Here is a 25314-nt window from a genome sequence, read left to right on the forward strand (position 1 = left end):
TTATCAAGACCTGGCCATGGAGCAGTGAAGAGGGCTGGCTCTGAGGTCAGGGCATCCTGCCCAGTGTCTTTGCCCGTGTCTGCAACATGCTCAGTATGTCTAGGTCTGTGGGTTCTGAAGGTCGAGACTTTGTTTATTTCTGTTCTCCCTTCCTCACCCAGTCTCTTCTTAGTGCAGGACACCTTAGACTACATATACAGTAAGCCCTAGATAAGAACCTGCTGAGCTGCATGAATTTTGGTCATGGCTCCCTGGGGTACAAGAAGAGTGGAGAGTCTGAACCATCTCTGGCCCAAGGAGACTTTTTTACAAAAGGCAAAGTGACTCCAAAGCGATAAGCTAATGGCAGAGTTCCCTGGGCTGTGTAGGTGACTGCAGAAAGGTTGGGGCCTGGACCCTCAGAGAGAACCACCATCAGGTTGCCCTTGGTAGGTGGCTGAGCCTTAGGCAGAAAAAGAGATCCCTTCAACTGGTCTGATCTTGCTTCCCTGACTGTGAGTCTTGGGCATGCAAGATGTGCCCCTCGCGTTCTTCTTGGGGAAGGGGCCTTCCTAATTATATCCCCCTCAGCTCACATGGAAATGAGTTAGGATTTTCTGAGCATACACCAGCTGGCTGGGGGGAGGCAGCCCAGAAGGCTGCTGGCTGGGGAAGGGAGGAGAAAGGAGAGGGAGAGGAGGGAGCCAGGCCAAGATGAAAAATTCCCTGTGTTCCTTCAGGCAGAGCAATAGTGGGGCATTGTGGGCACCCCACACATCATCGACCTCCTCTGTCTCCTCCACAGAGGAAAGCATCTTGCTCCGGGCTGATAGGATCAGCAGTGAGCTGGGTCCCACTCGGGCAGGCCAATTCTTCGAGAATGGCTCTCTGACTACAAACCACTTAGCTGGCTGCAACCAGGTTGTCCCAATGTTGCACTCATTCATGCTCTTAGAGGTCCTTACAGATTTCCTAGGCCTTTCCGTCCTCTGGGGCGAGGGAAGTGGAACTGAAGCCCAGAGGAGGGATGGGGCCTGCTCCTCATGACAGATCACAAGTCTGTCTTCTTCGCAGCTGGGTTCTCCAGGTGGAGTTGCCTGAAAGCGGGTGGCAAAGGTTCTCCTAGCAGCGGACACCGCACAAGCTGGGGGCCATGGGCAAAGCTAGAAAAGGCTGCGAGGGGCGGGGGGGAGGGGTGGGGTGGGGTCAGGCGCTTGACTCCGCCTCCTGGCGCTAGGTTCTGCCTGCGGCCGGGCGCTGGCTCAGTCTCGGCTGCTTGCCGCTGTCGCTCCGGGGCTGCGGGATGACGCCTCCTCCTCCCGGACGTGCCGCCCCCAGCGCACCGCGCGCCCGCGTCCTCAGCCCGCCGGCTCGGTTCGGGCTCCCGCTGCGGCTACGACTGCTGCTGCTGTTCTGGGTGGCCGCCGCCTCCGCCCAAGGCCACTCGAGGAGCGGACCCCGCATCTCCGCCGTCTGGAAAGGTAGGCGGCGCCGCACGGCCGGCGGGACGCGGGATCGGACGCTGTGCGGGGAGGGTGCGGAGTGTGCGGCACCCAGAGAGAGTGCGTGTGCGCAGCTCTGCAGGTCTCGGGCTGGCCCCGAAGGGAGCGTGTGGGTCCGGGTGAGTGTATGTGAATGTGCGTACTGTCACGCCGGAGCGGGCTGGAGCGCTGCAGCGTGCGAACGAGCGGCTGGAGCCCGGGCCCGGCTAAGTGGCGCTCCAAGTCCTACGGCAGCTCGGAGCCCGAGCCGCAGCGCTTGAGCGCGAGGAAGGGGGGGAGGTTGCGGGCCCCTGCCTCGCCGAGGCTCTCTTTGGGTCTCCCCCGTGGGGTCTACTATGCAGGACCCTTCCTTTCTCCCCCGCCAGCTTCTTCACCCCGACCCCCCTCCTTGCGAGCTGCGGGCTCTGCTGGCACGCGGAGCTAAGGCTGCGTTGGTGAAGGGGGCGCGGACCCATTGCCGCCGCCGCTGCGCTCGGGCTGCGGGAACAAAGACCCCGCCGCCTGCCCCCGCCCCCGCCCCGGCCCGGAGCGCGGGCCAGGCAAGGGGTGGGCACCCTGCGGCGATCTGGGACAAGGTGCAGTGCTGAGGCTCAGGGCACCTGGGCGCTGTCTCTCTAATGCTGGGACCAGCCGCTCCCCCCCAACCCCCCTTGCTCGCACGTGGCGGTTGTCACCAGAAATTGGCGCTAGCACAAGGCAGGGGATAGTGCCCATTGGGTGGGGCGAGGCCATTGGGACCCCCAAGCGGTATATCTGGGGAGGGATGTGCAGTGTTAGGGCTGTGATGAATATGAGAACCTGGGGACTGGAGTCTTCCCTTGGGGCATTTCAGTTTAGACCCCTGTACAGTGGGACAGAAAGCTGGCTAGGTTGGGGTTGGAGGCTTTCTGCCGCTAGGGACAGAGCTCCCCTCCCCTGCATTGCACACAAATGCCTCCCCGCCCCCAGGCAAACTCAGCTCTGTACCCAAATTTGGCGTCTCTGCAGCCCCTCCCCTAGTGGTGATGGGAGATTCACACCGGGGGCTGAGGATACTGGTCCAGTCTGTCTGTACTGGGGACCCTTTGATGCCTTGGCAGTTTGCAGGGATTGCGGAAGTCTGAGCTTTATCTGGGGCAGGTATTCTTAGTAGGGGAGAGGGGGAACCCACATAAAATGAGTGGCCCGAACTGCCGCAGCAGCTGAGAGAATGTGACTTGCCCAAGGTCACTGGGCAGTGTAGGTGCTCACTGTGCAGGTGGGGCCTCTAATCCTATCCTGTTCTGTCCTGGTCCAGGGTTAGGGAGAGGAGAAGGATTTAGATGGTTTTCCAACCATAAATAAGGTACTCTGTTCTCCAACTCACCATCCAGCCAGAGGTGTGCCAGCAGAAGAGGAACAGCTTAGCTGGAGCTCTAGACTCCTGGTGAACACCTGCATACTCCACATTTGTACCCACTTCAGCCTCTTTCCCTCTGCCCTGCCAGCATTTTACCTTGTCTCTGACCCCTTGTGTCTTGAACAGCACAGTACATGAGTATTCCAGAGAAGACAAGTGGTTATGTCTGAGTGTTCTGGAATCTCCCTTTCTATCAAACTCCTCTCATTTGATTGTGCTTGTCCCCCCAAGTCCTTCCTTGACCTCCCCACCGCATACTTAATGCACACCCACTTGTTAGCACTTAATGCATACGCTTCTGTCCCTGGCACTTAGTCCTTACTTACCCTGAGGCTATTTAAAGCTGCTTTCAGCCCTCTTACCCACTTTCAAGCTCCCAGCCCATTTCTACGCCAGCTTCCCTTGCTTGCACTTCACTGCTGTGACCACACTGGTAATGCACTATTGACCCCCTCTGGCTGGGATCCACCAGACACTCACCAATCTTGTCCAAGGACAGTCTGCAATCTCCTTCACAAGTGCCAGGTGCCCCACTGACCAGACAGGCCCTGCCATTCACCTGCCCCACACCCCCTAGGGCCACCAGCTGGTGATAGTGTGCCCGGCTGACAGCTGCCTCCTGCCTCCTATGGGGTAACACATGGCAGTTGGATAGTAGGGAGTTTGGATAGGGCCAACCTAGGCATAGAGTGAGAGAGGGAGACCCTTCCAGGCTTTACAATAAGCCTAGGGCCCTGTCTAACAGAGGATGGGACAGGAACCTTCAGAGATGACTAGACTAGGGATTGTGGTAGCCCAATAGCCATTTCTTTACAAGAAACAGATTTAGATTTTAGTTTTGAGTCAAGACAGAATAGACTAGGATAGGTATAGAAATGTCTTTATTTTCTTTGCTTGGACCCCCAGGCCCCCCTCAAACTGCAGGGAAACATTAAAGCAGGGGACTCTGAGAGCATCCAAGGCTGCAATTGTTAAGAGAGTTGCTGCCTTTGCAACCAAATGAAGGCCCGGTGCAGAACAGCTTGGGCCCAGGGAAGGGTGTTCCATCACAGACTGCTGGTATCCTTGAGCTCTGCACCTGTCTTTGACCTCTAGAGGTGGTTGTCCCCTTAGGGCATCACTAGTTCATGAGTCAGTTAACAATGTAGATGTATGACTTTGATCTTCCTTCAAGCAGGGGGCAGATGGGTGGATGGCCGGTGAGGGTGTTGTGTGGTAGGAGGTTTGCATGCTTGTGTATGCTATGTACTCTTCCCCTGCTCCACCAGTAATTGGAGGCAGAGAAGCCCATGGAGATCCTGACCCCCATGTCTGAGTGAGCTAACCTGTCTACAGAAGGCAAACAGTCCAGTTCCCAGTCTACCTGCCCAGCTGGTTCTTCCCCCTCTGGCCCAATTAAACAACAGGATGTTATTGTTGACTTGGGAGCTGTTGGATAGCCATTAAGGGGCCCTTCCCCAGGGTAGGGGGGTTGTTATCACCTCCTCCAGGGGATGAGGTCACAGCTGGGGCTCCCCTTGCAAGCATCAGCATTTCCAGTGGAAATCCCTGCCCCCTCGGGGGACTTAGATGAATTCATCACCTTCAAGGTGAACCTCCCTGCAGAACTGGGGGGGCAATCCCAAATGGGAAAGGGGGTTTCCTAAGTTGGAAGAGATGCTTGGTGATGTCCCCAGAAGCTCCCTAAGTTCTGTGATGGATCTGTGGTGAACATTGAAGATTCTGAGAGCAGGTGTGGGGGTGGGCTGTAGATAGATGGTGACACAGATCCAAGTTGACTTTGGCACCTTGGGTAGAAATAGGTGAGAAGTCAGGAGCCTGGTTCTGGCTTGATTGTTCTGGCTTCATTTGCTCTGTGACTTTGGGTGCGTCCTTGCCTTTTTTCTGAACCTCAGTCTCCTCCGATGTCCAAAGAAGTCAGAAGTAGTGTCTCCTTTCTCTTTAGGATGAGGAGGGCAGAGCAGACACATTGGTGGCCCATTCAGATCTTGGTGTTATGTAACTAAAACCCGGGGAGTCAGGGGAAATCCTTGATTCTTGTGTCCTTCTCTTTCCTGTCATGGGCTGAAAGTCAAGGGTCAGTTGCAGGGAATGGCCTGTTGATTTGTGCCTCAAGGGTGGAAACACATTCAACAGGTTCTTTCTGAGTCTGGCTTTTGTGCTAGTTCTAGGATTGGACTTGAGGGTCCAGCAGAGAAATTAAATGAATTGGCATCCTTGTAGATGAGAAGACTGGGCAAATAAGCCAGTACATACGCTGAAGGAATGTGACAGGACCTACAACAGAGGATGGGGACTGAGGAGTCTGCTAGTCAGCAGACTCTCTGGATGAGCAGTAAAGCTGAGATGGCAGGGGAGGAGTTGGCTGGATGAGGAAGGCGTAAGAGAGGCACCTGTTTGACAGTGCTGAATCAGCTTTGGCCAGGGGTCCAGCAAGTTCTCTCCTTTTTCCCTCCCTTTCCCTCTCACTCTTTCTCTCCTTCTCTCCCTCTCCAGGCTCTCACAGTTTAGCTCTGGCTGGCCTGGAACTTGCTATGTAGTTCAGGGTGGCCTTAAGCTCACAGAAATCCATCTGTCTTTGTCTCCCTAGTGCTGGAACTATACTGGCTTCAGCCAGGTTTCTTGAAGGAGATGATATCTGAGCTTGACCACTTGTCACTGCTTGGACAGCCTTCTGGAGAAAGATAGTGGCAGGCAAGCCTGTCCCAGGTCCTCTAGGGAAGTTATGGTGGGGTTCAGGGACACTAGGACCATCCCCACCAGCTCCTGATTATGAGGAAGGTTCTTCAGGTAGGAGCCCGCCATGCCCTTTCTCTGCATGCTCTCTACAGCAGAAGAAACTTGTACCCAAGCCCTGTATTGTGGACAGGGCAGGCACGATTCTTCTGAACAGCTTCCCCCTCCAGGAACCCTGGTTCCTTTTGAGAGTAGGTAGTTTTCTGGGTTGAAGATGAGGTTCTCTACACTTGGGGGGACACAGTAAGCTGCACACTTCTCTTTGAGGAGTACCAGGCCAGGTGGGCTGTGAGGCTCAGCCTGCAGGGGGCAGTCGTGAGAATGAATGGCCCTAGAGTTGCCCGCTAGAGCCTCAGTTGACATCCTGGCCTCCACCATCATTCTACACCCCTCATTGTACCCCATTCAGGGTGTCTGTGTCATAACAGACTGACCACACTTCTCTACCTCTCGATAGCAGCTCCAAAAGGCTTCTGCTTTTCTTAGTTTCCTTTTTTGGCTATCCCAGGGGCCTGTCTCCTTTTTGCGGATTGGAGAGAAAGGCTTTTGATCTGCCCTGACCTTGCAAAGTCTGGCTGCCAGGTGTCTGACCATTTGGCCCTCAGTGGGCCAGGCACACAGGGAGAAAGGATAAAGTAAAGGGCTCCAGTCCAGGCTCCACAGAGGCTGGAGGCTTCTATCTTCCTTAGCCAGCCCAGGTCCCCAGTTGTTGCCCTCTCACAAGGGAAGGTTCTCGATGCCCTTTTCTCCAGCAGGCCTTCACCCTGGCCCCATTGTCCCATGTAGAGATTGTATTCTGCCCTCTTCAAGGTCCCTCCATTCCTCCATGACACTCTGCAGAATGTTCTACCTAGAACATAGTCAGAGTTGGTGCTTCCCCATAGCCCTGATGGTTACCCTATGGCCCTTCTTCCTTCCCAGCACCCACTGCTGCCCCAGGGCATTTTCTATGCACCAGACCTACTCTCTTCCTCAATCCCCCTTCTCCCTGTCGTTATTTCTTAGTTTCATTGAGTAACCTTCTGAGATGTCCTCAGCTTACCCAGCCTGACAGCACAGAGCTCAGGTGTGAGGAAAGGAATGTCAAGAGAGAGTGGGCCAACCACATTGGTCCCAGATGGGGAAACTAAGGCCCAGAGATGGCAGGGCTGGCTCAAGGTCACAGAAAAGCAGGCAGAGCTGGAGTTAGGGCTGTGTTTTCTACTCTGATCTTATTGGTGGCCCAGCTCTCTGCCTCTTCCCAATGTTCTGTCTACTTTCATGCTTTTCTGTGTCAAGGGCTTCGAAAGCCTCTTACCTCCTTGACCAGTTTAACTGGGCCCAGGGACTTTCTGTCCATATTCATCAAGACCACACTCACTTCAGACCCTCAGATTTGTATCCAGCTCCATGTACCTCATGTCTGGCCTTTGCTGAGCAGAGCTTAGGTCTCAGGGGGCAGGTTGTTCTGTGTCATGGCTCAGGCTAATCTGGATTTAACCACCACAGCAGCCTGGGGATTAGACTGATCCTGCAGGGCCTCCTGTACCCCTGCTTCTAATCAAGACCCGGGCTTTGGGCCAGCATCCTGGGGACCCTCACTGTAGAGGGCAGCCAGCCCTTGACCCCTGACTGCACCTGGATTCAGCTCCCTGGAGAAGGAAAGCAAAAGAAATCCTGCACTTGCCCCCAGGGAGCTGTTAGTGACTAAGAGGTAGGGCTCATGCCTGTGGTGGAAAAGGGGCCCCTGGGAAGTCAGGAGTGCAGAGCCAAGACTGTGTTGGAAGGTTGGTGTGGGTGATACGATCAGGGAGAGAAGGAAAGAGCCAAGCCAGAGCAAGGGGTCACCATGATAAGCACTGCACACCATAGATGGCTAAGATGTCTACTCTTCTGCAGAGTAGCAGGAGGCTGCCCCTTCCTACCATCAGAACGGCCATATTTTGTCCAGGCCTGGCAGTGGAGATGGGCCTCTCTTCACAGTACCCCATACCTCAGGTGAAATCCCACCAGACACAGTGTGATCTAGAAGAAGGGTATATGCCGAACGGTGGATGGAGCACAGTCAGGGAGTATGGAGCAGAACAGTGAGGGCAGTCTGGAGCACTTCTTGGAGCCAGAGGACTTATGTTCAAGGACAGGTGAGATCCACAGGTGACAGAGAAAGGATGTGGGCAGTGAGCACTAGCTGTGTGGAGATGGGAATTAGCCATAGTGGAGATGCTTTGGGGCATTGGGCCCTGCTGGGTTGGGCAGCTGGTAGCTGTGGTGAGTTCCTGAGCTTAGAGCCAGGGTGGAGACGGTGAGTGTTTTAGTGAGTGCTGACTGGCTGGGAACCTGGGTGATTGTAGAGCGGAAAAGCACTGGTGTGAATACCTAGCCCCAAAGTTTCCTATTGGAGACCGAGATCACAGGAGGTTTACTTCTCAATTAGTCACACTGACTAACATTTAGGATGACAGTGACAGACTGCACCCTATATTCCTGCTCCACCTGCACCCACATACTCATGCTCACTCATACACACTTGTCAAAGTGTCACAAGTAGAGAGTAGAGAGGTTAGGCATTTGATGGCAAGTAGCTTTGGCCTGGGCTCTAGCCTCCTTCAGCTTTGGTCTCCTGGGCTTTATAGAAGGGGCTGCCCGAGAAGTCCCTGAGACTCCATCCCTGGAGTACATCAGGGAGTACAGAGTTAGTCTGGAATGAGTATCAACCTCTGCTCTACTGCATACCCAGCTGTGTGATTTTGGATAAGTTGCTTAGCTTCTCTGTGTCTCATACTCCTTATCTGTGAAATAGAGATAATAAGAGCCTTGCTGAGTTAATAGATCTAGAAATCACTTAGGGTAGCACCTGGCAGATGGACAGTGTTTCAGAAGCACTGGGCTTAGGCCTAGCCTCACGCACCATTGCCATCCTCTTCCCTCTGATCCTCCTTCTGTAGCATCTCTGGTTTCTCCTGGAATGCATTTCTGGCACCCCAGACCCTGCCAGTTCTCCTTAACGGGTTTGTCTGGCTGGCTGCCCTCACACTGTGTCCCCTGCTGGTCCAGGCTAAAGCTGAGGCTGGGAACCTTCTGTTTCACCACAGTCTTCCACCTGTCTCCCTGTCTGCTGGCCTGAGGTAGCCATCTTCTGCCCTCTTGCTACCCCTGCCCTGGCTCTCCACCCAAGAGCAGGCTCTGTACTTTTGCCCACTCTCTGCTTTGAAGTAGCTATCGGCTGACTTTTTGGGAACCTGCTAGGCTAAAGAATGGGTAGGAATTAGACAGGGTGTGGCATTGGCTCTGGGTTTTCTGCCTTGCCTAGGATTGAGCTCAGAGCCCCTCTCCATTCCAGCCGGGCTCTGCCTTCTATTTCCACCTGAGCCCTTGACTCCTGCTCAGTTCAGCTCCCCCAAAATGTGCTTCTCATCAGAATTTTGTCCCAGCTACTTTGTCCATCATCTATGCCCTCTGATCCTCCGGTTACAGTGACATTTGCAAGTGGTCCCAGCCTTTGGTGGTTTGTCTTGCCGTCTTTGCAGGGTCGTGGGGATTTGTTGGGCAGTGGCGGCAGATGAGGATGTTGCTTTTACTGTCTCTCTAGTTTCAGAAAACTGCATCTGACTCCTTCAGCACACATAGACTCATGTTTTCCCCAAACGACCCATGAACTTAATCTCGACTGTTTTGTGTTTGTTCCTGAAATTATGATGGGTCATAAAACCCAGTCTGTAACACACCGGTAACCCCTGTCCCCACCGGCCACAGGAGGTGTCACTGAACTCAGGAAAGCCCTGCCATAGCTCAAACCACAACCAGCTGCCTGGATGTCAAAGAGGGTGGGAGGTTTCTTAGCATCAAGGCTTAATCAACACTTCAGATACCCTTCCCTCCCACCCACCGCTGACCTTGGCAGTGGGTGTAGGCTGTGGCCCATACAGCTTGCTGATAATAAGGGTGGATGTCTCATTCCTCCAAGAGGATGACTACCACATTAGGGCCTTGCCACCTGTGTTGGCACAGTACTTGTCTGGCAGCTGTCAGAGCCCAGCCCTGCACAGGTGTTACCAGGATCCTGATAGTAGCCATAATCTGCTCTTAGCACCAGGTCGGTGCCATCTGGAAATGGCTTTTCTTTCTTGGCCATATCAGAGGCAGAGCCAATGAAACATCTGTCCCTTGTTTCTGCCACCAGTGGGAGGCCTTCTCTTCACCATCCTGCTCAGCACCCGCAGTTCCATTAGTCATGCCTTGGGTTACTAAAGGCCCTTGGGATCAGGGCTCTACCTGGGAGGTGGTTGGTGATTTCCTTCATTTGTCTGTGCCTGGTGGATGGGGGTGGGTGGGAATAGGAAGAGGGTGATGCAGAGACATGGGAGGTTGAGCAGTTTTGTTTTTTGGTTTTCATAGCAGTCTCTCAAGTCCTGAATGTGGTTCTAGAGAGATATGGTGGCATGAGTCTGAACGTTCATTGGGTATCTGCTCTTGGGCCAGTGACACAGCCTCCCTAGCCTCTGAGTCTCCCAACTTGGTGGCTGTTTGGATACTTTCTCCATGTGTACTGTGTGAGATCCCAAAGGTAGAGAGACTGACTGCAGGTTAGCTCCTGAGCACACAGGGCCCTTCATTCTTTTCTCTGCCAGTTCGAGGTCAGGTAAGGTTGTGAGTGGGTCTGTAAGTGCAAAATGGGACACAAGTGTGGGAGGAGGTCCCTGCCAGATGTGACTGGGCCTCCAGTCTGTGATTGGAGGCTCCTGCTCCTTGGTGACTTGACTCAGGCATTCCCTACTGGGATGCCCACATTCTTGCCATTCTCTGCCCACTTTCCAAGGGCTTTTGGAGGTTAGCATTCAAGGCTGATGGGTTCAGTGGGTCAAGGACCAGCCCTTGTTGTTCCACCCTTCCCAGCCTCCCTCCCTCTTTCACAAGCATCCAGGCTATTGGGAACGACAGGACCAGATGGCAGCAGCATCCAGAGTGAATGAGAGGAGGGCAGACCCTTCATTAGGCAGGCATGCTTGGAGAAAACCAACCGCTTTCCCAAAGAAAATATCCTTACTTCTTATAGTCAATCAGCTGTTGGGACTGTGATGGGAGAGTGGCTCCCATAAAGGATCAAGCCTGATCCTCCCCTCCCCCCAACAGAATCAAGGCTTCATGGGCACCCTGGCAGGGTGCTGTGTCTGTATGGGGCCACTTCCCCCAGCCCATCTTCCCAGCACTTATATTTGGTTAGAATTGGGGCTAGGCTTTGTGAACTGTGAGGAGGCAGGGACTCGGGAACCTGGGACAGCCTGGGAATGTTCTTGTTCTGCTCAGGACAGCCAGGATTGGCTCTGAATCACATGGGGTGTGCCTAGCCTGCCTTGAGGCCATGTCCTCTCTGTGTGCCCCTAGCCCCCTCCCCTGCCTGAACCCCTGGTTATTCTGGGAGCTTTTAGCTACCACTTAGTCAGCCACTAATGCGTCAGGCCGGGGAGTGAGGGGGGAGACACGGTGCCAGACGGTGCTCCTTTTAGACACACGGGATGGAAAGGAAGCAGGGGGAGCCGGGAGGTGGGGGGTGGGGGACTGCCAGAGGATAGGAGACAGTCCCACTGCTGGCCCTGCTCCTTGGTAGCAGGCAGTAAGGGTGGCTGATGGGGAGTGGGTCAGCATGTCCTTGGCTTAGCTGGGCCTCCCTTGCTCCACCACTAAGGCCTAACCTGCTTTCATTAGTTCCCTGTCAGGTGGCAGCATGCGGCCTCTGTCCTCTGCACCTACCACACACAGTCAGCTTCCCCATCTCGCTTTTCACTGTTTGCTCTGCTTGTGTATCTCTTCCCAATCCCTGGCTAGTCTAGCTTTTATCTGCCTCCCCATATCTTTGGATTCACAAGACAGTAAAAAGAAAGGCTGTAAGCACTGAGCCTAACCCTTTTAAAGGTAGACTCTTGCTTGCTCAGCCCCTGCCTAGGCAGGGCCTTGAATCTGTCCCTGCCCCTGGCCCAGCTTCCTCTGAGGTGATCCTGGCCACGAGGCCATGCTGCTGCCTTCACTTCCAGGCAGCCCTCCTGCCCTGAGCCCCCAGCCCCCGCTCCTGCTGACCTGAACAAAGCTTTCTTTCATGTATTCATGGAGCTGCTGCTCTGACACTTCCCCGGCACAATCGGGCCCTTTGAGGGCCTCGGGCAGTGCGGGAGCCTGGGCTGGGGCTGGGGTAGAGAATGGGCCAAGGTCTTGTCCTGGGGCTGAGCTGGTGCCATCCCCTTCCTCCCCTAGTCCATAACACATCGCCAGGCACAGATCTGGGAGGGACAAGAACCTGAGAGTCATGGGAGAGCTGGTGAGACTCGTGGGAGGGCTTATGAGCTCCTGTTTGTTCTGCAAGATGGGCCCAGTAGTCCCTGCCTTCCCCCACACCAACCTTGCCAGGGTTTGAGTGGCTTGCAGATCAGCAGAGTGCTGCCCCTACACTCCCCTGCCCTTCTTAGCTTCTGTGTATCTTTTAGGAGCAGCCCTGAGCTCCCTCCTGGGACCATGTGCTTAGCAGGCTTTCTGTGGGGTGGGTACTTCATATCTACACTTCTGAGAAGAGCCAGGTGCCCTCCTCAGACTTTGTCCTTGGTGCCTTCACACTCAGGCCTGACTCTTTCAGGACTGCTTTTAGATAGCCCTGCTGCCTCCAAGACAAAGGCTCCATCCATGGTCTTCTTTCGTGCCTTTGAGCTGACTTGTACATTAGCCTGCCTGGCTTTTCTCTGAGGCTTGTGGGTGTGATCTTGATCCAGGTGCTCAGAGCTAAGGATACTGGTGGAAGTGGCTAACACAGCCTGGGGTTCTTTTCCTTTGCTTTGGGGCTGTGAGTCTCAGGAGCACAACATCCCCAGGTGCAGACATGGACCTTTCCCCTGGCTCCTGGACTGGATGTTCAGGAAGTGGAAGGAAAGCTGTGCTTGCTGCCTGGGGCCTGCTGCTTAGGCTATGGGTGAAAGGAGAGCCATGAGTCAAGAGAGACCAAGTGTCTGTCAGCTGCTGACCCCAGCTTTACAGTTTATCCCAGCTGGAAGAGAGCTAGAGGACAGTGCCCGGGACCTGCCACCATTAAGCACTTATGTCCAGACAGCATCTCAGCTGGACTCGCAGTCCCCGCCCCGCACATCTGGGGCTAATGAGAGGCAGCTTTGGGGTCTAGGGTGTAAGAGGTAGGGTGTCTGACACCTTCCCCCCAATTCCCACCCGCATTACTGGATCAGGCTGTTTGTGGTATGCCCCAGGAGAGCCAGGCCAGTCAGAGGTCAGCGGACTCAGCACTTCACGCTGTAGCCAGCCAGGCTCACATCTCCAGGAATGTTCTTGAGAACTGATACTGTCTGGATGAACCAATATGTCCTGCTTACTGGTGTGACCTTGGGCCAGGCTTGTCCCCCAGGGGGCCTCTGTTTCCTCCTCTACACAGAGAGCCAGGCCAGAGCAGAGAGGCAGAATTTGAATCATTCCCACTGTCTGTCTGGGATCACTTGGCTGTGGAGAAGTGTGTGCTCAGGAAAGGGAGTGAAGGAAAGGGTCATATCCTGTATGCTGTTGCCATTCCTTGGCCCCGGATGGATCAGTAGGAATGACTTAAGTGGCAGCAAGGAGGATTTAGAGCAGACCATTAGGGCAGGTTTGTTTTTTCTTGGACTGGGTCATGTCCTGCTTGGATGTTACTGCCAAACTGGCTGTCCCAAAGTTTGCAGCAGCTGAAAAAACAGTGGTTAGACCAGATTCCGGGGTGAGGCCCAGGCTAACCAGAGGTGAGGGGACAGAGGCTATGGTTGAGTGCCCAGAGCATAGCTATAGGCCATCCCATCCCTGTAATTTAGTCCTACAATCAGGACAGCCTCAACAATGTCCTTAGAGATGAGAGCTTCTCTCTGGAGGTGGCAGCTGCAGACAGTTTCTTTTTTGGGCAAAACTGCCCTGGTCAGCCCTTCTGCTGAAAGGCATAGGCTATGTTTTTTGAAAGTTCCCTGTCCCAGAGTTGCTGGAAGAGAGACCTGATTCTGAGCCCCAGAAGGAGCTGGCATCAGGGTGGATGGAACCAGGCTAGAGGTTAGCTTGGGAGACAGAGAGGAGTGCTGGTTTAAGGCCTGCCAGGCACCTGCTTTCATGTGTTCTTAGGCTGTCTGTTCCTTGACCTGTTTTCCCAACTGTACAATGGGAAGGAATGGATGTTTGTTGAAAAATGGTGCTCACTAAGGGCCTGGGGGTAAACCAGGAGGGATTAGAGACAACTTCTCAGAGGAAGATTTGGAGTCATTAATAAAATGGTTGCCTGGGGACTCAGACTCAGTAGGGAGCTTAGAGACCCTGCTGTATGCTTCTGGCAACGCTGAGTGAGATGGAGCAGACTGCAGATCTCACAGTACAGAGCTGATGGGCCTTCCCATACCTGCCCAGGAGTGTGTGCATTGCTTGGGAAAGGGATCTGTTCTCCCTGGGGTTCCTTAAAATGTTCCTCACTCTGAGAAAACACATGCTGTGGGGAAGGGACCATGGCTTTGGGTGTGGGCAGGTGGTTTCTGGAGCCCACCAGGGCATTCTTTACTTCTCAGGCTCACCTAAACCAGACCTTGTTTTTTAGCCTTGGTGCCCTGCTCTTGGAGCATTTTAGTAAGCCAGCAGGGTCTGTGTGCCCATGGAAGCTCAAGGGTCCTCTTGTTCAGGGTGTTTTTCTCTTTTATGCTGCACAGGGCAGGACCATGTGGACTTTGGCCAGCTTGAGCCACACACGGTGCTTTTCCATGAGCCGGGCAGCTTCTCTGTGTGGGTGGGTGGACGTGGCAAGGTCTACCTCTTCAACTTCCCCGAGGGCAAGAACGCCTCCGTGCGCACGGTGAGCTTGGTCTCCTCTACCCTCCCCTTCCCTTTCCTCGTCCCTGACCTCTGGTCCTGGTAAGGGCCCTTAGGGAGTATGAAGGAGCTGGCACATCTTTCTGAACAGGTCATCCTACATCCATGACCTCACACACAGTTCCGGGGGGAGGCCTCTATATGTAGTCCATGTTGGACTAAAGAATCAGGCTATGAGGAGAAAAACTGGGAGCTAACACACATGGCCAGTGCTGGTGGGGAAAGCCAGGCAGGGAAGTGGGTTCCAGAATTTATAGCTGGCCTTTTGCAATTGCTAGGCTCTGCTCCTGGTATCAGACAAGGTCCCTATGTGACCTTGGGAAATCTGCTTACCCTCTGCAAGTCTCAGTTACTTGAGAATAATAGTCTCATCCAGGGTTTGTCCTATGAGTGCCTGGACAGCATTTCAGGGACATCTCATCCCTCGAAAAGGGACTGATGCTTCTCCCCCTTCTCCAGGTGAACATTGGCTCTACAAAGGGGTCCTGCCAGGACAAACAGGTGAGCACAGGGGTGGGGGAAGACCATGGAAAAGGGCAGGCCCCTTGGGAAGAGGAAGAAGATCCTGAGAGTTGGAGGGAGGGTGGGAACATGGCTTTCCCTTGTTTTCTCCAGACTTATGGGGTTAGGGGAGTTTGGGCTGGTCTTAGGATCCCTACTCAAAGGGGGAGACATAGGCCCCTGGCATAGGCCCTGTTCACACAGGATAGAGTCAGCTGCCCTGGGTGGCTGCTATCAGCCCTTATGGATGTCTTCTTCCTAAGGCTGAGGGTCTTATTGCCTGCTAGGCCTGTTAAGCTTGCCAGGAGCTCCCACCCTCCTAACAGCCTCCTTCCCCACACAGGACTGTGAGAACTATATCACTCTTCTAGAGAGGCGGGGTAATAGGCTGCTGGTCTGTGGCACCAATGCCCGGAAGCCCAGCTGCTGGAACTTGGTGAGAACCCTTCCCATGTGCCTAAGCATCCCTCATTTCCTGGGTGGCCTTCAACTCCTCATGGACAGACAGATGGGAGATTCTGAGACAGGCATTACCCTGAGCAGAATCTCTGGGAGAATGGGCTCCTGGCTGGAAAACTGGCCCTTGTAGGGTGCAGTGGCTGATGCTCATATGGCCATCTGCACCTCTGATCTCCTCCAGGTGAATGGCAGTGTGGTGGTGTCACTTGGTGAGATGAAAGGCTATGCCCCCTTCAGCCCGGATGAGAACTCCTTGGTTCTGTTTGAAGGTAGAGCAGCTGTGCTGTAGGGATCCTGAGAGGGTGCTGCTGCACTGGGCTTGGGATAGGAGGGTCAGTCCCTTGTTCAATGGCCTGAGCCTGGGGAAGGACTCACAGAAGTTGTTGCTCTTACCACATGTTGTCCTACACCCCCAGGGGATGAAGTGTACTCTACTATCCGGAAGCAAGAATACAACGGGAAGATCCCTCGGTTCCGCCGCATCCGGGGCGAGAGTGAGCTGTATACAAGTGATACTGTCATGCAGAGTGAGTCAGTTGGGTTGAGGGTGGACCAAGGGGTGTGAATGTCCAAGATGGCAGATAGTATCCTGATGTATTCCAGGAAGGCTCCCTAAAAGGCACAGACCTGAACAGCCAGCACTGAGGCATTTGAGTTGTGGGAAAGAAGGAATCACAGAGAATAGGGTGTACAGGCCAGATGGGTCTGAATTACTCTGGGAACAAACACAGAGGAAGCTCAGACCTAGCACGAGGCTCACAGACCTAAGTTCATTTTTCTCATGAGCACATGTGGGGCAGACAGTCCCATCTTCCTCATTAAGGCTCTGTTGATTAGGCAGAAGTGACATGGGTACCCCAGGGGCTTTCCTGAAGTCCCCAGGCATGAAGTCATTGCTCCTGGGCCCATGACGTCTTTGTGGAAGAGGACATAACAGGTGTGGGGTATTGCTTTAGAGTCAAGGGCCCCATGGGGCCTTAAGTGCTGTTCTGAGTTCATACATATTTGGGAGAGGTGTGCAAGGTTGAATGAGTATCCCACACAAGTTTCTAGCCTCATCCCTATCATCCATGCCCTTGGCAGACCCACAGTTTATCAAGGCCACCATTGTCCACCAAGACCAAGCCTATGATGACAAGATCTACTACTTCTTCCGGGAGGACAATCCCGACAAGAACCCAGAGGCTCCTCTCAATGTGTCCCGAGTGGCCCAATTGTGCAGGGTGAGCCAGATATTCGAGGGGTGGCTGGGTGAGTGAGAATGTGTCTGTATATTTACAATAGGAGTGTGTGTGTATATGTGTATTTGTGTTCATGAAACTGTGACCAGCGTGTGTGTGTGTGTGTGTGTGTGTGTGTGTGTGACACACAGGTTTTCATCTACCTGTAAATAGATGTGGTTTAACATCTGTGCATATTGGATGCACAAACATGTACATGCATAAGTACCTGTGTGTTTACCTATGTTGTATTTATGTGAATTTGCTATATGGTATGTTTGTGTACATGTGTGCTAGGTGAAAGCAGCAGATGTGTATGGTCCTGTCTGCTATGGGGAACTGAGAATGTTTATCTACAGGGTCCTGGTGTGGGTCCTGGCACATCAGGCTGGAGCCTACCTGAAAGCTTTCCTAAGTTTCCACAGCTATCAGCCCCTGGTAACCTGCCCTGCCCTTCAGAGGCCTGGATGCTGACATGCCCAGCAGTAGGTGTCTCTGGAGTGTCAAGCAGCCCAGGCAGGTGCTGAGGGGCTTCTTCTGCTTTTTGTCCTTCCAGGGGGACCAGGGTGGCGAGAGTTCATTGTCTGCCTCCAAGTGGAACACCTTCCTGAAAGCCATGCTAGTGTGCAGTGACGCAGCCACCAACAGGAACTTCAATCGGCTGCAGGATGTCTTCCTGCTCCCTGACCCCAGTGGCCAGTGGAGAGACACCAGGGTCTATGGTGTTTTCTCCAACCCCTGGTGAGGAATAGTTAATGACATTAGCAGAGACTGTGGCTGTGAGGCTTGAGCTGTTACCTGGTATATGATGGTGTTGGTGGTGGTGGACAATGTGATGCTTATGTGTGTGTGTGTGTGTGTGTGTGTGTGTCCTGTTGTATTTTTGTGTCTGTATACATGGTGTGTGACCCTGGGCTCTATCTATGTGCATTCTTGCCAATTGTCCTTCCATGTGTGTGCCCAAAGCGGGTACTAGGCCTGGGAAAGGCCTGAGCCTGGGGAAGGACTCACAGAAGTTGTTGCTCTTACCACATGTTGTCCTACTCCCCCAGGGGTGCTGGGTGTGATCACACTTGCTCAAACACTGCCTGATAATTCACACTCTTTAATCACTTTCATTGATTGAAAACAAAGCAGACAAGTGTTATGGGTGGAGAAGGACCCTGCTCTGCCTCCTGTGTGGATGTAGCTGCGTCCTCATCAGGACATGGAGGTCTGGGCTCTTGAGGCTTCAGCACCCTGCAGCCTGTGACTGGAGGGCCCAGAGAATGACTCAGCCCAGGAAGGGGGTTCTGCTTTCTTTAGGTCAAGGAGAACAGGTGGCCTCTGAACTCAGTGATGCTGTAACAGAACCCAAGGTTGTGGTTTTAGATTGCATCAGAGAGAACTTAGTTGTTTCCCTCCCTCCCTTTGTTCCTCCCCTGTTTCAGCTTTGTTTGATAAGCTGGGCACTGGGCTCTGCTTCTGTAATAGTCCTGGCTCACAGAGCTTGCAGGCAGAGGGCTGTGGTTGTGCCCTGTCTGGCATAGGGCTGACCAGGGCAAGTGGAGGTGGGTGTATCCCGGGCCCTCTACTAAGGTGGCTTGTATATCCTTGCAGGAACTACTCAGCTGTTTGCGTGTATTCCCTTGGTGACATTGACAGAGTCTTCCGTACCTCTTCTCTCAAGGGCTACCACATGGGCCTTCCCAACCCTCGACCTGGCATGGTGAGCTGTTGACCAACCACGGCCCATACCCCAGCCTTTCCTGGTCTCACCTCCCAGTCACCTACTAACCTACTTCTTTTCTCTTTCCCAGTGCCTCCCAAAAAAGCAACCCATACCCACAGAAACCTTCCAGGTAGCTGATAGTCACCCAGAGGTATCACAGAGGGTGGAACCCATGGGGCCACTGAAGACACCATTGTTCCACTCTAAGTACCATTACCAGAAAGTGGTCGTCCACCGCATGCAAGCCAGCAATGGAGAGACCTTCCATGTTCTTTACCTAACAACAGGTGATGGGTTGTCCCAGAACCTTCTGATTGACTTTGCAAAAAATAGATGTGAACCATTCTTTGTTATGGTACATGCCTTTAATCTCACTATTCAAGAGGCAGAGGTAGGCAGATCTCAGTGAGTTCAAGGCCACCTTGGTCTACGTAGTGAGTTCCAGACCAACCAAAGCTATCTAGTAAGACCCTGTTTCAAAAAAGAAAACAAAGCAAACAAAATATATGGAAGATATTAAAAAAATATTTGCTTGGGCATTTAGGTGTAGACAGAAAATTGAGTGGACAGAGCTTTTGGAGGTCAGAGAGGGAGGGCTTCCTGGATGAGGTGAGGAAAAGGGAAAAGGGTAAAAGGAAAGCATCCTGAGTTGAGAGGAGAACATGCATTAGAGCTTGAGGCAGAAATGGGGTGAAGGAACAAAGCCAGGAGCAGCTTTGGTCCAGGTGTCTCTCTCAGTGGAGAAGGCATAGGAAGAGACATGGAAAGCTGGGGGCAGGGTGAGTGAGGGAGGGGCTTGAGTACCAGGGCTCCTTGGGGCCTCTGTCTTGCAGAATAGGGACCATGACCTTCCATTAGACTGTGGGGCTCCTGCAGTTGAGAGGGAGCATTTGAAAAGTTGGTAAGACACAAAGAATTTGATGCCATGTCAAGGAGTTGGAGATGGCAAAGCCTCATAGAGGCCTGAGACAGTGATTCCCCTTTCTTTCCCGGAGAGGCCTCCCTAGGGGAGTCTGAGTGAATGCCCTAGAGATGCTCCTTTGTTCTAGAAAGCCTTTGTGCATCCTGAGCCTAGTTTGTATCTACCTCCTCATCTCAGGCCTTGGTCAGCGTGGGGGTGGTAGCCTGGAAATAGCCTTGGAGACCATTGTGGGCCCAGCCACAGGCCTTCCTGGATACAAGAAAGGACCCTATACCTCTGGGACCATTTGTCAGGGCCCAGGCCCCATCCCTCAATTGTTCATACTCCTTCAAGTGGCTTCCTGTTGCTGCTTCACTCTGGGGCTTCCTTGGCCATGTTGGCCTGGTTGAAAGCTAGAGTCCTGGGGTCATTGTTTGGCTCCTGGAAAATCTCAAGGAGAGGATTTCCCACAGGACATTGGGACAAAGGAAGGGAGGTCACACAATGCAGGATGGGGAAGGTTGGACTTTGGCCCAGGGATCCCTGCTACTCCCTCCTACATGCCTGGGCTATGAGCATACTTAGGGAGTAGAGAGGGAGTCTTATCTTCCCTGTGGCCCATGGGAGAGATACCAGTTTAGAGCCTGCAGCATTTAGAAATATTGAGGCCAGATAAAAATAAAGAATTCTCTAGGTCCTCAACAGAGACTGGAAACTCTCACAATGGGGACCAGCTGTGTGCCTGCTTTGTCTGGATCTGTGTCTGAGTGGCTGGGGTGAGGACAGGGGCTGTGTTGGGGGCTTGTCAGGTCCAAGTAGTGTTTGACCACATCTCAAAGCCTGCCAGTTGAAACACTGAGCCTAGAGGAACTGTCTCAGGTAGGCATCATGTGACTGCTTTTTGGGGGGCAGATAATGCCCTGGGAAATGGGGATGGAAGGAGAAAAGGAAGAGGCTATTCTAGAAACTGGGACAGCAGTTGAGGTGGGATTAGGAGGGCCAGGCTCAGGGTACACATTAGTCCCCAACAGGTGCCAATGGAGAGAGAGCTGGTCTAGCAGACAGTCTGGTTGTGTGACCTTGGGAGCCCTCATATGGAATCCAAGGTTCTTTTCAGATCTAAGATTTTACAGAAATTAAAATATCCCTTAAGACTAAGTGCAATGTGGAATCCTGGATTGGCTTCTGGAACAAAAGAAGGACATCAGTGGAAAAACCCAAGAAACCCAAATGAAGTCTGCAGTTGAGTGACTAGGAGCATGCTGGTGTCAATTGCTTAGTTGTTACAAATTCACTCTGGTTATGTAAGATTTTCAGCTGAGGAAACTGGGAGACAGCTAGGCAAGGACTCTATACTATCACTGCAACTCTTCTGAAAATCTAAAACTATTTCTAAAATAAACAATTAAAGTTAATATATCCCCTAGGTAATTTGGAGGCAGGCAAGTTGTAAGGAAGAAAACAAAAAACAAACAAACAAACAAAAAAAAAAAAACCAAAAGCAAAGCCAGAGGTGTGGTTCTGACCCATCTGGGTTCCAATTTGTTCCCTGCTGCTCACCATCTGTGTGACCTTGAGCAAATTGCATAGCTTCCCTTATCTGCAAAATAAGGGAGATAACACCTACCTCAAAGGGCAGAGGAGGAAAGGGGTAACCAAGGTAATGTGAGGCACCAATCCTGGCTTGCTTTTTAATTTTGCAGCCTCCAGTAAACCTTTGGCATATTGGGGGGCACTCACTGAGGGGATGGCCTTTTGGGATCAGCCTTGAAAACTGGGCTGCCTTTGGGCTCTATGTTCCTTCTCACCCAGCTGTCCTCACCCCACCCTACCCCAGTTCTGTGACACCCACCTGAGCCATGATGCCTAAGCCCTCCCCACCAGTGTCTTTAAACGGCAGCCCAGCCCTGAAGAAGGCTATCTGGCTGAAGTGGGCTTCTGTCTGTTCATCCCTACCCATAGACAGGGGCACCATTCATAAAGTGGTGGAATCAGGGGACCAGGAACACAGCTTTGTCTTCAACATCATGGAGATCCAGCCCTTCCACCGTGCAGCTGCTATCCAGGCCATATCATTGGATGCTGATCGGGTGAGCTGTCCCACCCTACTCTACACCCTTGGGACCACCCAGACAGCTGGTGGGGGAGAGGGTTACTCTGTTTCAAGGACCTCCAAGGTGGCAGAATCCCTTTTTCAAGAGTTGAGAACTCAGTGGAGGGCTCTGGTCTGACCCCGCCTTGCTCTCTTTCTAGCGGAAGCTATATGTGAGCTCCCAGTGGGAAGTGAGCCAGGTACCCCTGGACATGTGTGAGGTCTACAGCGGGGGCTGCCATGGCTGCCTCATGTCCAGAGATCCCTACTGCGGCTGGGACCAGGACCACTGCGTGTCTATCTACAGTTCCCAACGGTACATTGGACAGATCCCTTTGCCCCGAGGAAAGGCAGACCTGGGAGTGAGGAGGTTTTGAAGGGCGCAGGCAGATCATTCTGGGGTCACATGAGGATAAGTGGGGTGCTGCACTGCAGCCTCCTGTCTGCTGATGTTTGCTCCTCCTACTTCTAGGTCAGTGCTGCAGTCTATTAACCCAGCTGAGCCACACAAAGAATGTCCCAACCCTAAACCAGGTATCTCATTTAATTCTTCCCTTGGGCCCCAGGCTGATGAGGGGAGCACAGCTATGCCTCAGTTCCCTTGATCTGCAAAAGGCGATGCCTTGACCTGAGGCCCATGGACCATATCCTGCTGAGGGAACTCCCATGATATAGGGGGGTTATGAGAGGGGTGGGGATGTGGGAAAATGCAAGAAAGAAACGAAAAGTTGGGATCCAACCCCTCTCCACCGTGTTCCTTTAGAAGCCTTGCTCTAGAAGCCTCATCTGAAGAACTCAAAGGTTCCCAAGGTGCCCTTGAGCCCTCCTCATGCCTGTTTCCCCTACTTCCACAGACAATGCCCCGCTACAGAAAGTTTCCCTGGCCCGAAACTCTCGTTACTACCTGACCTGCCCCATGGAGTCCCGCCATGCCACCTACTTATGGCGCCATGAGGAGAATGTGGAACAGAGCTGTGAGCCAGGACACCAAAGCCCAAGCTGCATCCTTTTCATTGAGAACCTCACAGCCCGTCAGTATGGTCACTACCGCTGCGAGGCCCAAGAGGGCTCCTACCTCCGTGAGGCCCAGCACTGGGAGCTGCTACCTGAGGACAGAGCCCTTGCTGAACAGCTAATGGGTCGTGCTAGAGCCATGGCAGCCTCCTTCTGGCTGGGAACCCTGCCCACACTCCTACTTGGTCTGCTGGTTCACTAGGGTTCTAGGACCTTGGTGTACCCCAGGCTTCTGTAGCCCAGGAGTACTAGAAAAATGTCACACTCACAGCCGGCAGGCCCGGGAGCTCCTTGTCCACTGATTTCTTCCAGGGGTACTAAATAATCCAGTGGGGGACAAAGGGCCTGGAGATGTCCAGCCGCAGGCGGCTGCTGGGGCCTAGGTGGGGTGGGTACAGTGAGGGACTGCAAAATGAAGGCACCGACTGTGAAGCTGGGCCATCACTGACCCAAGACTTTATCTTCTCCAGAATATTTTTCGAAATCTCCTCACACTTGACTTCAGGCAGTGATGCACCTGGCCTGAGAGCCCAACAGCCTGGCAGTGGGCTTTGGGAAGGAAGCTGGGACCCCATCTCCTGGACCTTGGGGCTGAGTCCTTTGGGACCACTGTGCCCACCTGCTTCCTTCCCTGCCCCACTGCTGGGTAGCCAATGTTCCTGCAGACCCAGGCTGCTCCTCTGCACCTCCCTCACAGCCTGGGTCCCACCGGACAGCGCCTTGCATGTTTATTGAAGGATGTTTGCTTTCCGGACGGAAGGACGGAAAAAGCTCTATTTTTATGTTAGGCTTATTTCATGTATAGCTACTTCTGACTGCATCTGTATGAAATACCAAAACTACATGCTGGGGGGGCGGGTAGAGGGAGGGCTTGGGAAGGGGGGGTGGGGGCTGATCCCAGGCTGGGGCTCCCTGGGATGGGATCGGAGTCCAGGGACAGGCATGGGTTTGAAGAGAGTGGCATGAGCTGGCTCTGCCCTGACAGCCCAGTCTGAGGGCATGAGCCTCCAGTGTGGGGTGGTTATGGGAGGGGTGGGTGAGGGAGACAGGGGAGAGCGAAGAAGAAAACTGAGCCCTAGGTAGATTTGCCGTGGTCATTTTGAAGGAGGAGCCGGGTCCACAAGGGGAGGTTCCAGGACTCTGCCCTTGGCATTGGGGGTTGGGGGGCAGGGGGAGACTCCTCCCTTCCCTTCAGCCCCCTTCCCCAGGGGCTGTGCTTCCATGCTCCTAGCCTCCCACTTCAGCTCAGGACATGTCCTAACTTAGGCTAAACTGTGAAAATTCCCGTGGAGAAGGCCCAGGCCGAGCTCTCCAAGTGGGCCTCCCTGCCCCCAGTCCATGGATTTCAGCAGAGAGCTGACCCTTCTCCAGCTGTGTCTGGGGCAGGGCCTGGGGCCGGGAGCCTTCCAGCTTCCGTCCCTTATCTCTTCTCAATGCACTTTAATAATGTAACATATTACTAATAAACAAGCTATTTATTTACCTGTGCCTACTCCCTGTCCTCCATGCCAGTGATGCTGAGTGGTCTGGCCTCCTGTTGGTACCTCCTGTCTGTGCGGACATCCCTGACTCAGATTTCCCTAGTGATTCTGCTGTCAGGCAGACTCAGAGGACAGAGGCTAGAGAGGGGCAGAAACGGCGGATGTGAGCTTGCCACTGCTCAGCAATCCTTGAGCCCGCAGCCCTTCCCTCCCATAGCACAAACCCCTTGCCTTCCGAATTTCCACTTCTACTGGGAGACCTAGCCAGGATCACTCTAGAGTCAACTACCAGGCCTCCCTATCTTCAAGGGGCCATTTGAGCTGTGGCGCTGACTAATGAGGGCTCTTAGGATGATACAAGGGAGTGTGCAAGGGGCTGGTGGTGCCAGGATAGGACTGAAGCATGGTTGTTTGCTCTTGGCCAGGTTGTTAGGAAAAGAGGGGGCTGCATGCCATTCTGTCTCTGTCTTGAGCATCCCCTGTTAGGGAAAGGGCTGGAGCAGAGACAGGTGAGAAATGGGAAGGGATGAGGAGGATGCTTGGTGGATGGAGGTTAGGACTAAGGACAGTGGCTATGGAATAGATGTGAGAATAATACATGGCAGTTCAGAAAGGAGCTCAGATGTTCCTCTAATGACCTTCACTATTATTTTGGTTTACTGTGCCCCTTTGAAATTTATTATTTTAGCCAGGTGGTGGTGGTGGTGCATGCCTTTAATACCAGCACTCAGGAGGCCGAGGCAGGTGGATCTCTGTGAATTGGAGGCTAGCCTGGTCTACAAATCAAGTTGCAGGACAGCCAGAGCTGTTACACAGAGAAACCCTGTTTTGAAAAACAACAACAGCAACCCCTCCCCCCACAAGATTTATGTTATGTGTGTGGGTGTTTTGCTGCTGCATATATGTCCGCACCATGTGCATGCCTGGTACTTGCGGAGACCAGAAAGAGTGTGGGGTTATACGGGATAGTGGATGGTAATGAGCCACCATGTGAGTGCTGGGAATTTAACCTGTGTCCTTGAAGAGTGCCTTTGATCACTGAGCCATCTGCCCCATTTTGTTCCTGTTTGTTTGCCCACTGGGGGCAGGGACCAAGGCCTTTTGGAGTTCCTCAGGGGCTTTTCTGATGGAGTAGTAACTGCTGGAGAGGGGTGCACAGCCAATTTGGGCCAGTTTCTGTGAATCAGCTGAGCTAGTGAGATATGGGAGACCCCATAAGACAGAGATGGCCCTCACCACAACATTTTCTGTTCACTTGGGCCAGCCCGAAGATGACAATTATCCTACTTTTTTTCAACCCCAACCCAATCTCCCCAGGGTGACCGAAGTGGTGAAGGTGGTTGGGACAATGGGTTTCTGGGTCTCTGAGGAATCCAGATCTGTCTGGAGCCTCCAGAGCCTCAGGGAGTCCAGCTCCAGTGTCCAGCAGTGGTGGCAGCGGCGGAGGTAGCAGCAGCATTTCACAGCCTTCTCAGGAAGACTTCAGATGAAGGGAAGGAATG

At 53.3% G+C, this 25314-nt stretch overlaps 1 protein-coding gene across 2 annotated transcripts; it reads left to right on the forward strand.

Moving 5' to 3' along the window:
* The first annotated feature begins 1231 nt into the window (after positions 1 to 1231).
* Sema7a (semaphorin 7A (John Milton Hagen blood group)) lies at positions 1232 to 23813 on the forward strand. Of its 2 annotated transcripts, none has more exons than XM_051197584.1 (14): positions 1232 to 1460; positions 14274 to 14416; positions 14893 to 14934; positions 15278 to 15370; positions 15575 to 15662; positions 15810 to 15920; positions 16477 to 16616; positions 17170 to 17354; positions 18213 to 18321; positions 18413 to 18611; positions 21188 to 21315; positions 21479 to 21633; positions 21790 to 21851; positions 22172 to 23813. In XM_051197584.1, exons 1-14 carry the CDS (start codon positions 1283 to 1285, stop codon positions 22531 to 22533), a joined length of 1995 nt encoding a protein of 664 aa, XP_051053541.1. In that variant the 5' UTR covers positions 1232 to 1282; the 3' UTR covers positions 22534 to 23813. The 2 variants fall into 2 exon arrangements, with proteins under 2 accessions (XP_051053541.1, XP_051053543.1); XM_051197586.1 differs by lacking the exon at positions 1232 to 1460 and adding an exon at positions 1505 to 1600.
* Positions 23814 to 25314: the final 1501 nt, after the last annotated feature.

The sequence above is a fragment of the Phodopus roborovskii genome, unplaced genomic scaffold (assembly GCF_943737965.1).
Source record: "Phodopus roborovskii unplaced genomic scaffold, PHOROB, whole genome shotgun sequence".
In the NCBI taxonomy this organism is placed as follows: Eukaryota; Metazoa; Chordata; class Mammalia; order Rodentia; family Cricetidae; genus Phodopus; species Phodopus roborovskii.